The following is a 12975-nucleotide window of genomic DNA, read 5'->3' on the forward strand; positions in this document are numbered from 1 at the left end:
GCGGATTGGGGCAGCTTCTGCCGTGAAGCAGGCGCTGTACCGGTCCGTCGTGGTGAAGAGAGAGCTGAGCCAAAAAGCAAAGCTCTCGATTTACCGGTCGATCTACGTTCCCACCCTCATCTATGGTCATGAGCTTTGGGTCATGACCGAAAGAACGAGATCACGGGTACAAGCGGCCGAAATGGGTTTCCTCCGCAGGGTGGCTGGGCTCTCCCTTAGAGATAGGGTGAGAAGCTCGGTCATCCGGGAGGGACTCAAAGTAGAGCCGCTGCTCCTCCACGTCGAGAAGAGCCAGTTGAGGCTCAGGCATCTGTAGAGGCGTTCCGGGCACGTCCCACCGGGAGGAGGCCTCGGGGAAGACCCAGGACACGCTGGAGGGATTACATCTCGGCTGGCCTGGGAACGCCTTGGGATTCCCCGGAGGAGCTGGAAGAAGTGGCTGGGCAGAGGGAAGTCTGGGCCTCCCTTCTGAAGCTGCTGCCCCCGCGACCCGACCCCGGATAAGCGGATGGATGGATGGATGGATGGATGGATGGATGGATGGATGGATAGATGGATGGATGGATGGATGGATGGAGTTTTTGTTCATCTATTTGGGCTAAACTGAAAACTTTATCTGGATATTTAAATTATTTTAGTTTCTCCTGAAGGTTTCAGGTTCTTAGTTAAAGGTGACGGTTTCTCTGCAGACATCTGGAACCTGATGAAGAAACATTTTAAAACATAAATATGAGAGTTCAGAGTTACCTGAGCAGATTAACTCATGGCTCCAAACACTGTTTACATCATCAGGTAAACAGTTCTTTAATTCAGATCCAGACTGCAAACAGTCAGACCTGATCAACCAAACTGGTCTCTTTGAAGCTTCCTTTGAGTATCTTACTGAAACAGCAGAACCACAGTCCAGTTCAACACAAACTACAGCAGCCGAGTTCATGTTCCAGTCACCACCCCAAACATTCACTGGTCTCCAGTCTTCTTGATGTTTCATCTCCAGTCTCCCGGCACATCGGCTGGTCTCTCCCACCAACCTGATGGGCGCTTGATGTGAGCAGAGACAGAGAGTTCATTAATGCAGGAAGTGAAGCAGTGAACAGCAGCAGGTCTGCAGATCCTCCTCTACCTGAACAGGTGAGTCCAACAGCTTGACCAGGTGAGCAGCTGTTTCTAACTGAACTCTTCCTGCTGCTGCAGGTCAGCAGAGCAGACTCACTGCCTTCACACAGGAACTCTCTGCTCCCCACTGGAGCCTCTGCTGCTCCATAGAGCGCCCCCTGGAGGCCTGAAGGAGACCCACAGCCAATCTCCCTGCAGACCACCTCTGCATCCTGCAGGTCAAAGTCTTTTTCACACACTGAGGACCACGACTGGTTGGTCTTCACCTCCATTCTGCCGGAGCACCGGTTGGTCCCTTGAACCAGCCTGACTGAGTCTGTGGATGCAGAAAGAAAAAAGTTTAAAATCCTTCAGAACTTTATTTTTCTAAACACACATGGAAACATCTCTGGGTTTGTTAAAAAATAGTAAGGAAATGTAAATAAAATCAAACTAGAAAAGTTCAGAGCGTCAAAGGTGGAGTGAAACCGACTGTAAATAGGATTATTTTTCTTTTTAAATTTGACCCAGTTCCAAACGTTTGTCCATGACATGCAATGCACCAGATCCACACTAAGAAGTTTACTGGAAGTTTCCTGGGCTGCAACCATGATATGGAAATAATCTATTACCAAGCACTGTTAGATGAAGTCACTCCATCAGGTTTATTCGCATATTGTGCACAACACAGAGAGAATATAAGACGATCAATAGTGAAACATTTCTGATTGAAAACTCTCCCAGGCAGAGACAACATGAGTTTTATACCAAGGCTGAGGGAGAGACGGTCTGGTTCTCATGCAGCTGCAGGAAAACATCTCCCAACCTTGTGCATGCAACCCAAATAGCTTCACTTGGTGAGAGTTCACCAGCATTTAGAATGAAGACAATATAACCAGCAGATTTTACCTTACAATCATTTGTCCACCACAAAACAGAGAAGAGCCGAATGAGGCGGCTGTTGATGTTAATTCAGTATTTGGACGTGTGGCCAACATGGACTGAACTTCCTCTGCTGCCATTGTTAAAACTACAGACAGACTGTGATTCTAAAATAACACAGAAAATCAAGGTCATCGTTCAAACTTCTCCTTCTGTTCGCTGATTGGTCCAGTAGAAAATCTACCAGAGGGAATCCAGGTGAAGGGGAAGAAGCCCAGACTGAGCTGGAAGTGAGAATCTTTTTAAAGTGGAGTTGGAAGCAGAACAGGAAGGAAATGGCCAGGATATGAAATCACCTGAACAGATGATCTGTAGATTGTTGCTCTCATCTCTTTGTATCAACACCACAGATCCACAGTGGAGCTGTCTGCAAGCTACAGCTGCTGATGTATGGTTCCAGTCCCAATATTTCACTGGTTCCCAGTCTCCCAGGTCCTTCTTCTCCAGTCGGCCACCACAGCGACTCCTTCCTGCTACCAGTCTGACTTCATCAGACAGCGCTGGAAGAAACAACATTTACTGTTGGGTTACAACAAGCAGAGACAGATTGATTTAGGATGTGTTGACAGGATCCTGTTGATGGAGTTTATTTGATCTTCTCTTAGAGGCAGAGCTATCAGGGATGGTTCTGATCAAAGCATCTTTATGCTGGAATGGCCTAGTTAAAGCCCAGACCTAAATGTTATTTATGCTCTGTAGTAAAACCTGAAATGTTTTTGTTATTCACCTTTTCTATCCATTTATATTTATGTCTTTACTGAGACCAACCAAAGTCAAATTCATTGTTTTTGTGTAAAAGTTGTCAAATCCAGTTGATTCTGGTTCTGATTCTGAGTTCAGAGCAGTCTACCAGCTCATCAACTTTGTAGATGAGCTGGTAGATAACTTCCATCATAAAATTTCAGATGTCATTGATTGCATTGGCCCCATTAAAGTGAAGGTCGTGTCTAGTAGGAACAAATCTCCATGGAGAAATATGCAAACAGATCTGCAAGACAATTTTGCCGTAGGGCCGAACGTAAATGGAGTAAAACTCAATTTTGTTTTTTATGAAATCTATTAAGCACGACTGAAGTTAATCACTCAACTCTAAAACATATGATTTAAACATTCATTGCAGAAATTATAAACATTATCAGTGCTCAAGCGTTATTTGCCACAGTTGACAGACTCACAAACCAGCTGAGCTGCAGTCAAACACGGCCTGCAATGAATTTGCCAAACACGCTACAGAGAAAATTTTAAATATTAGAGGGTCAACATTCACTGCCAAACCCAAAAAAATAACACCCACAGCTTTTCTTCAGAAAGTCCTGCCTGTCATTTCATCTGATCTGATTCTAATAGTAACTCATGGCTCTCATCAGCCGTTTTCCCCCAGCAGTTTTCAAAGCACTGATATAAAAAACAACCATCTGAACAAATCATTCCTGCAGAATTACAGGCCGATCTCCAACCTTTCATTCATCAGCAAAATGATTGAAAAGCTGTTTCAACAATTAACTGCAAAACAACCAAAACTCTGAGTTTCTTTAAATCTGGACTAAAAACCCAGCTGGTCAGATTTGCTTTGAAACAAAATAAATGAAACACTGAACAACATTTTGATGAGTAACGACGGCACTTTGACTAAATGTACTGTTTACTGGTTTACTGCGTCTTTTAGGACTTTTTGTGTTTTTCTGAAGTAAAGCACTTTGAATCGCCTTGGTGCTGAAATGTGCTTCACAAATAAACTCGATCGATTGGTTGATTGATTCTAATCTGCAGCAGGCAGTTCGACATCCTGCCTGAGACACTCCCACGTCAGACGGACCTCAAACGTTTTCACCAACACAACCGGCGGTACCAGAAGCTGGTCCAATGACCGTGGTGCTACTGGGCTTGGTTGGCCAGCAAACGGGCCTGACCAGAACCTCAGAGAGAACCTGTGGAGTCAAGAGGAAGATGAGAGAATTGATGCAGAAGGAGCCATTTTATGAGGCTCCACCTGTTTACTGCACAGAGTTTCTGCTGCTTCTCCTTATCAATCAACCAATCAGATTCATTTTATAGATCATTTCAGCAACAAGGCAGTTCAAAGTGTTTTACATCATTAAAACACAAAAACCAACAATTCTTGGTTTTATTGGCTCCTCAGCAGCAAGTAGACAATATAAACATCACTAACTGTGTAGCAGCAGCTCTATGATCGGAGACCAGAAAGAAGTTTCCAGTTTTTAGTTTGTAACATTTAACATGTTTATCAGCAGATCATTTTAATTTGAACTCTAGTGAATATTAGTGTTGATGAAAGTGGAGTCCTACCTGAGCTGCAGAGACACAGAAGCAGCATCAGAGCTGTTTGCTCCATGTTTCCTCTGATGTGGAGTGAAGCTTCGTCTCTTGATGTGATCAGGATGTGGCTCCAGACTCTGAAGACTTCCTACTTTAAGCTTTTTATCTGCTACTTCCTGAACGTCGTCACAGTTCAGGTCTTTGGCTGCTTTCAGAGACAACGCCTCCTTCCTAGGAGCTCATCATGAAGATGGGTTCAAACTGGGCCTACTGGGATTCAGAGGTTTCACCAGTCAGTCTCTGTTGTTCCTGTGTTTAGTTCAGTCCTTGTTCTGCTTGTGGCCGGAGTGGATCCAGGTGTGTCATCCACTGAAAAGGAACCTGATGTTGTTGGCAGCAGTAGCTCAGCTTCCCTCCAGGAAGGGGTCACAGCTGGACAGAAATGAGCCCAGGTGTAGCTGCTATGAAGAGGAGAAACAGAGAGAGAACATGAACTGAATGTCAGCAATGACTGCAGACAATGCAAGCAGGGTTTCCCCCAGTGGATTATAAGCCTGGCAGCCCGCCAGGCTTTACTTGACCCTCCACCAGGATAAGCATTGCTTTTTTATGTTACTTGGATAATAATAATAATAACAATGATGATAATAATAATAAGCCGTATTGCAAGCATCTCTGTTGCTCTGAGCGTTTCACCGACGGAACAAATTTATTCCTAAAAGATAAGTTTATACTTTATGCATTTAAAGCGAGGAGAGCGGACCAATCACACAGTTGGCACCTCTGCATGTTGCCTCGTGCTCTATTGTTTGATCTCTGAAGTTACCTCAGCGCGGGTCACGCGAGCCTTCTTTCAATCAAACTGGACACAGGTTGACCTGTATTGTTATTTTCATCAACCCCCTGTGAGGAATTATGACTCTTTGGAGAACTCTGTTATCAGGGTAAGAGTTTAAAACCCTCCGCATTAGATCTGGTTGCGCAGCTCTTGTAGTCGCGCTTTCAGAGATGCGGCTGAGGACTGGTGAAAATGATTCATATTTGTGGACAAAAAATTATATGCTGCGTTTACATCTAGGGCTAAAACGATTCCTCGAATGATTTGAGTACCTTGATTATTAAAATTCCTGTTTTATTATTTAGCACAGTTTGTTCCGGTGTTATGCTAAGAAACGCATGCCTGCCCAAAATTGCATCCCCTATTGGGCATAACACCGGGTTTTCGTTGTTTTCGGGGGACCAATAAGCCTCCTTAAAACGACTGGCGTAATGCCTGGAGTTCGGCAGCCTTTCTCCTCCGGGAGCTGCTGGTTCAGAGCACTGTGGGATTATTTATACAGGTAAGCGGATAGAGTGAGCAGTTGGTACTTATAGTGTAAGTGTAGCTTTACAGACAAACCGCTCAATAAATTTAATTTCACCTCGGTCTCAACAAACGGGAAGCGGAAATCATCCTAACGGTACATGGCTGGTCGATGAGCTTCTGAGTGACGAACGAAAGTGTCAAATCCCGTTGCTAAAAAAGCTATAAATGGCTGAGCAAGGCCCACCTGTCAAGTTTCCCGTTTTGGCAGGGAAACTACCATCTTTTATCCCCTTTTTCAACATTTTTTAAAATCGTTTTTCAGTAAGTATTTCGCTAGTTAGCATCATTCCAGGGAACCTGTGGGGATTTTTCCCATCTCTCTACTCTTTTTAGTTACACAACAATAACAATTTATTTCTTGTGTGACCCCCACAAAGTGTGGTCACATTTGTTGGATTCAATTTTGATTTTAATTTAGGATTTGACCTTGTTTTGAAATTTTGGAGCAATGCCACGCAATAACACAAATGCGCCGCTAGATGGCAGAAGCGAGCCCTGACGGGACTGACGGTGCGAGATTTCGGTGTCGAGGAAGTTCCCCTCCATTCGGATGAGAGCTACCAGCACAGCAACACCGTCTCTGTGGCTCACTCGATTTTTTCCTGTTTAAACGGGTTGGTTCGGGTTTAAGCTGAAAACTGAGATGTGATCAACATGATTGATCTGTTAAGCGTCGTGACCTCGGTCCCCGGTGTATTTGGTTTGTGTTATTTTATTTTATGTTGTCATTATAGTTAGCTAATAAGCTCTCGGTTAGCTGCTCGGAGGATTTCCTCAGATGCTACGTGAAGAATGCGTATGTTTTATATAGCCGTCTGTAATGTGCAATATTTTACAATTCCTTGTATAATAATAAGCTGATGTTGTGTTATAGAAGAACTAGTAGAAGTGTGAATGTATAGTCACAATTTTTCAAAGTTGTATAATGAGTTTATTATTATAACCTGAAATACGGATGAGAGCTACCAGCACAGCAACACCGTCTTATGTGGCTCTCTCGTTTTTTCCTGTTAAAACAGGTTATTTGCATCTGCTTGCCTGTCCCCCACTGAGACCCGCAACACTTACTCACAGAAATTCAAACACTTTATAAAATCTTCCATTAGCACACTTAGCAGTGAGTGAATGAGGGTGATTGACAGCATTAAGGCTGTCCTGCTTCTGATTGGTTGTTTGTGGTCAGGACGCAGCATTTCTCTAGACAGCAATAGCAGCTCAGGGAGGAAGTGGAGGAGATTGATCTCTTCACAGATTATCTGTTTCAAACTGTCACAACATGGTGACAGCTTTAACAAAAATTAAATTTATATTCTGCAGCTTGAACTAAATGCACATCGGGTTTTTTGAGAAGTCTGGATTGCTTCATGTATATTTTGTACGTTGCCTGTGACTGTTGCTGGTGGGGAGAGAGCTTTCAATGAGCTAACACTGATGATAAAAAAAATTAAAAAACCCTATTTGCATGAATCTGTTGCATGTAAAATTCACCAGCAGTGAACATTGAGCTAGCATGAGCATTTGACCAATGAAAGCAAGGCAGCTGCAAGCCTTTAACATTGTGACGCTTTTTATGAGTCAGATAGACTAAAGAAATGGTAACAGCAGCTGTGAAGGGGGCCCAATTTATTTTCATCCTGGGGCCCAAGATTCCTGGCGGCGCCTCTGCTGCCCAGTGTGTGGTTCTGTCACTGTGCTGTAAAGTTTATGTATGTGGTCCTGATTGGCCGGTGAGTTATTGGTTAATTGGTTCAGACCAGTGATGAGTTTTTGCGTTCGATTTGTAGTCACACATCACGCTGGTTTTATCTTATTTTATTATTATTTTCATGATAATTTTTCCGTGTTGTAAATACTTAGCATGTTTTCTGTGGCAAACCTTGAGCAAGGATGGAGAGTAGTAGGAGAAAGTAGCAAAGGGAGGAGAAGTGGTCAGTTTGTCCTCCAGGAGGATTCCTGGAACATCTTCAGATTATAAATATGGAACATTTAAATGTATTTTTTTTCATAAGTCATTTTTCTGTCATTTAATTTCAGATTTAGTCTTTGACCATCAGAGAAGAAAGGCTTCATAGAGGCAGAGGGAAATCTAAACATGAATCTGGATGTTCAGCCTCTGTGAGCTGAGTGATGCTAATCTGGACTGAAGCGTCAGCAACATTATCAGCTTTATTGCAACATAACCAGGTTTTTAGGGTTAATCTAAACTTTAGATCTTCAACTGGAAAAAGTTGTTTATTTCAAAGAGCTGACATATTTTAGGCCCATGAAACTAAAAACATATTTTATTTAGAATATTAAACTCTACCAGCTCCTTTATGTTGCTGCAGCAACATGCATTCATATTAGCTGAACCTCTGCAGCTCTGATCTAAAATTAGAGCCCAGTTGGGCCAAAGTTTGATAGTCGGGTCGGGATTCTGTGGTGTATTCTTAATAAGTCACATGGTTTTTTTTTCACATAGAAACCATAACTAATTGCTACTTTGGACTAATTTCAATCTATATATTCATAGTTTTACTAAAAGAAAAGAAACCCTTTTTTGCATGTTTAGCTTTATCCATATTTGGATAGGATCACAGTTTCCATCTGCTCTGGCTGACATAATGTACTAAATTATGAAATATGAGTCAATAAATGAATCCTGTTTTCCTTTTCTTCAGATCGCTCACGTCACTGTTACAGCAGTCCTGACTCTTGGGACCGGTAACAGATCATGGGGGCTCGTCCGGGATCAGCACACCACATGGAGTCACATGTTACTGGAGCCTGGATTGACCCAGTGAGTAGCAGAGGCCAGGAACTTGTGAAAATGGTTTACCAGCACGGAAATCCTAGAGTCAAAGCAAAACTTCAGGTATGTTTTTGATGAATTAATAACATTATAATATGATTTAAAACAAAAAAAAACAGATTTTACATGACACTGCCCCTTTAATGGAAAAGTTTCTAAAAGGTGACATAGTTTTTTAATTCACACTCACCAATTCAGTTTCCATAATGGAAACTTTTGAAACTTGCTTTAAGTCTCTAATGTGTACTAATGGATGGAGTCACAGAAAACTCAACTGTTTCTTGAACAGTAATTCACATGAATCTGAATTTGATCAGAAGCTTGTTTTGAGTATAATTCTGGTTTTTTTAAACACATTTATATCCATTATTACCATTTACATTTCATTCAGGTGGGTGATGCATTTAGTATTGAAAGTTTCTCATTTATGCATCAAAGGTTGGAGGTTTAGAGACAAACAGCTATTTGGCAGATTTGAGGGAAATTGCCAAGTTGTCTGGACAATATTATGATGGAGGTAATGTGTACCATACCATAATCTAGACATTTTTCTGTCATTTAATTTCAGATTTAGTCTTTGACCATCAGAGCAGAAAGGCTTCATAGAGGCAGAGGGAAATCTAAACATGAATCTGGATGTTCAGCCTCTGTGAGCTGAGTGATGCTAATCTGGACTGAAGCGTCAGCAACATTATCAGCTTTATTGCAACATAACCAGGTTTTTAGGGTAAATCTAAACTTTAGATCTTCAACTGGAAAAAGTTGTTTATTTCAAAGCGCTGAGATATTTTAGGCCCATGAAACTAAAAACATATTTTATTTAGAATATTAAACTCTACCAGCTCCTTTATGTTGCTGCAGCAACATGCATTCATATTAGCTGAACCTCTGCAGCTCTGATCTAAAATTAGAGCCCAGTTGGGCCAAAGTTTGATAGTCGGGTCGGGATTCTGTGGTGTATTCTTAATAAGTCATCAGGTTTATTTTGGCATAGAAACCATAACAAATAGCTCCCTTGGACTAATTTAAATCTATATATTCATAGTTTTACTAAAAGAAAAACACTTTTTTTGCATGTTTAGCTTTAGCCGTATTTGGATAGGATCACGGTTTCCATCTGCTCTGGCTGACATAATGTACTAAATTATGAAATATGAGTCAATAAATGAATCCTGTTTTCCTTTTCTTCACTGTTACAGTCCTGACTTTTGGGACCGGTAACAGATCATGGGGGCTCGTCCGGGATCAGCACACCACATGGAGTCACATGTTACTGGAGCCTGGATTGACCCAGTGAGTAGCAGAGGCCATGAACTGGTGAAAATGGTTTACCAGCACGGAAATCCTAGAGTCAAAGCAACACTTCAGGTATGTTTTTGATGAATTAATAACATTATAATATGATTTAAAGCTAAAAATAAAAGATTTTACATGACACTGCCCCTTTAATGGAAAAGTTTCTAAAAAGTGACATAGTTTTTTAATTCACACTCATCAATTCAGTTTCCATAATGGAAACTTTTGAAACTTGCTTTAAGTCTCTAATGTGTACTAATGGAATGAGTCACAGAAAACTCAACTGTTTCTTTAACAGTAATTCACATGAATCTGAATTTGATCAGAAGCTTGTTTTGAATATGATTCTGGGGTTTTTAACACATTTATATCCATTATTACCATTTACATTTCATTCAGGTGGGTGATGCATTTAGTATTGAAAGTTTCTCATTTATGCATCAAAGGTTGGAGGTTTAGAGACAAACAGCTATTTGGCAGATTTGAGGGAAATTGCCAAGTTGTCTGGACAATATTATGATGGAGGTAATGTGTACCATACCATAATCTAGACATTTTTCTGTCATTTTATTTCAGATTTAGTCTTTGACCATCAGAGCAGAAAGGCTTCATAGAGGCAGAGGGAAATCTAAACATGAATCTGGATGTTCAGCCTCTGTGAGCTGCGTGATGCTAATCTGGACTGAAGCGTCAGCAACATTATCAGCTTTATTGCAACATAACCAGGTTTTTAGGGTAAATCTAAACTTTAGATCTTCAACTGGAAAAAGTTGTTTATTTCAAAGAGCTGAGATATTTTAGGCCCATATAACTAGAAACATATTTTATTTAGAATATTAAACTCTACCAGCTCTTTTATGTTGCTGCAGCAACATGCATTCATATTAGCTGAACCTCTGCAGCTCTGATCTAAAATTAGAGCCCAGTTGGACCAAAGTTTGATAGTCGGGTCGGGATTCTGTGGTGTATTCTTAATAAGTCACATGGTTTTTTTTTCACATAGAAACCATAACTAATTGCTACTTTGGACTAATTTCAATCTACATATTCATAGTTTTACTAAAAGAAAAGAAACACTTTTTTGCATGTTTAGCTTTATCCATATTTGGATAGGATCACAGTTTCCATCTGCTCTGGCTGACATAATGTACTAAATTATGAAATATGAGTCAATAAATGAATCCTGTTTTCTATTTCTTCAGATCGCTCACATCACTGTTACAGTCCTGACTCTTGGGACCGGTAACAGATCATGGGGGCTCGTCCGGGATCAGCACGCCACATGGAGTTACATGTTACTGGAGCCTGGATTGACCCAGTGAGTAGCAGAGGCCAGGAACTGGTGAAAATGGTTTACCAGCACAGAAATCCTAGAGTCAAAGCAACACTTCAGGTATGTTTTTGATGAATTAATAACATTATAATATGATTTAAAGCTAAAAAAAAAAAAAAGATTTTAGATGACACTGCCCCTTTAATGGAAAAGTTTCTAAAAAGTGACATAGTTTTTTAATTCACACTCATCAATTCAGTTTCCATAATGGAAACTTTTGAAACTTGCTTTAAGTCTCTAATGTGTACTAATGGATGGAGTCACAGAAAACTCATCTGTTTCTTGAACAGTAATTCACATGGATCTGAATTTGATCAGAAGCTTGTTTTGAATATGATTCTGGTTTTTTTAACACATTTATATCCATTATTACCATTTACATTTCATTCAGGTGGGTGATGCATTTAGTATTGAAAGTTTCTCATTTATGCATCAAAGGTTGGAGGTTTAGAGACAAACAGCTATTTGGCAGATTTGAGGGAAATTGCCAAGTTGTCTGGACAATATTATGATGGAGGTAATGTGTACCATACCATAATCTAGACATTTTTCTGTCATTTAATTTCAGATTTAGTCTTTGACCATCAGAGCAGAAAGGCTTCATAGAGGCAGAGGGAAATCTAAACATGAATCTGGATGTTCAGCCTCTGTGAGCTGAGTGATGCTAATCTGGACTGAAGCGTCAGCAACATTATCAGCTTTATTGCAACATAACCAGGTTTTTAGGGTAAATCTAAACTTTAGATCTTCAACTGGAAAAAGTTGTTTATTTCAAAGCGCTGAGATATTTTAGGCCCATATAACTAAAAACATATTTTATTTAGAATATTAAACTCTACCAGCTCCTTTATGTTGCTGCAGCAACATGCATTCATATTAGCTGAACCTCTGCAGCTCTGATCTAAAATTAGAGCCCAGTTGGGCCAAAGTTTGATAGTCGGGTCGGGATTCTGTGGTGTATTCTTAATAAGTCACATGTTTTTTCTGGCATAGAAACCATAACAAATAGCTCCCTTGGACTAATTTCTATATATTCATAGTTTTACTGAACAAACAAAAACGTTTTTGCATGTTTAGCTTTAGCCATATTCGTATAGATCACAGTTTTCCTTTGCTTTGCCTGACTTGATGTATTAAATGATGAAATATCAGTAAATAAATGAAAATTCTGACTCTTTAAAGTCCCAAAACAGATTACAGTCTTCTGAGTTAAATTTCTATACCTTTCTGTCATAATTGGCACAATCCTACTACTATGTTATTAGTGGAGCTAATTTTTAGCTTAGTGCTAAAGCTAACTTAAAGGTTGAGAAACTATTCTTTCTTCATGAAGCGTGGGAATTCAGAGTTTAAAGTTGTAAAAATGCCATGTTAAATTTATATTTTTGAAAGTTTTTTAATTGTGTTTTTGATCATTATTGATTTGAAATCAGTGTACAGTTTGATGTCCAGACCAGGTAGTATGGCCTTTTTGTACTTTTTGTAGCCATTAAGGAGCTACAAAAACTAAACCTACAAACAGCTTTACTTTTTGTAGCTCCTTAATGGCATCACAACTCTCAGTGTTACGACCAGTCTAGGGGGGCCAGGTCGCAACATGAAGGATCCATCCTCCTCCGATCTCAACATCCGACACACACAAAATTGAACAGTTGATAATGATTTATTTTTAAAAAGATATATCTTTTTTTATCAAGATGTTACAACTGGAGTACTTGGCTTCAGAGTGAGCTATCGCCGAAAACAACAAACAAAAAGAACCTATCTAAATAGTAACAGAAGCTTACCTAATCAAAAGTAAATAAACCAAAGTACAAAAAAACTTACCTTCCTAACCTAAGAAAAACATGAGAAAACCAAAGGAAACATAAACGG

The 12975-nt window shown here is 40.2% G+C and overlaps 1 protein-coding gene across 1 annotated transcript; it reads right to left on the reverse strand.

The window, feature by feature from the left end:
• Window positions 1-302: 302 nt before the first annotated feature.
• Window positions 303-4457, reverse strand: LOC145550479 (CD5 antigen-like). Its single transcript, XM_081604398.1, has 4 exons — window positions 4345-4457; window positions 2334-2537; window positions 1298-1432; window positions 303-310 (listed from the first exon to the last, which is right to left on the reverse strand). Exons 1-4 carry the CDS (start codon window positions 4388-4390, stop codon window positions 303-305), a joined length of 393 nt encoding a protein of 130 aa, XP_081460524.1. The 5' UTR covers window positions 4391-4457.
• Between the last annotated feature and the right edge of the window lie 8518 nt (window positions 4458-12975).

Source organism: Poecilia reticulata, unplaced genomic scaffold (genome assembly GCF_904066995.2).
Source record: "Poecilia reticulata unplaced genomic scaffold, P_reticulata-male-v2 Scaffold_55, whole genome shotgun sequence".
Classification (NCBI taxonomy): domain Eukaryota; kingdom Metazoa; phylum Chordata; class Actinopteri; order Cyprinodontiformes; family Poeciliidae; genus Poecilia; species Poecilia reticulata.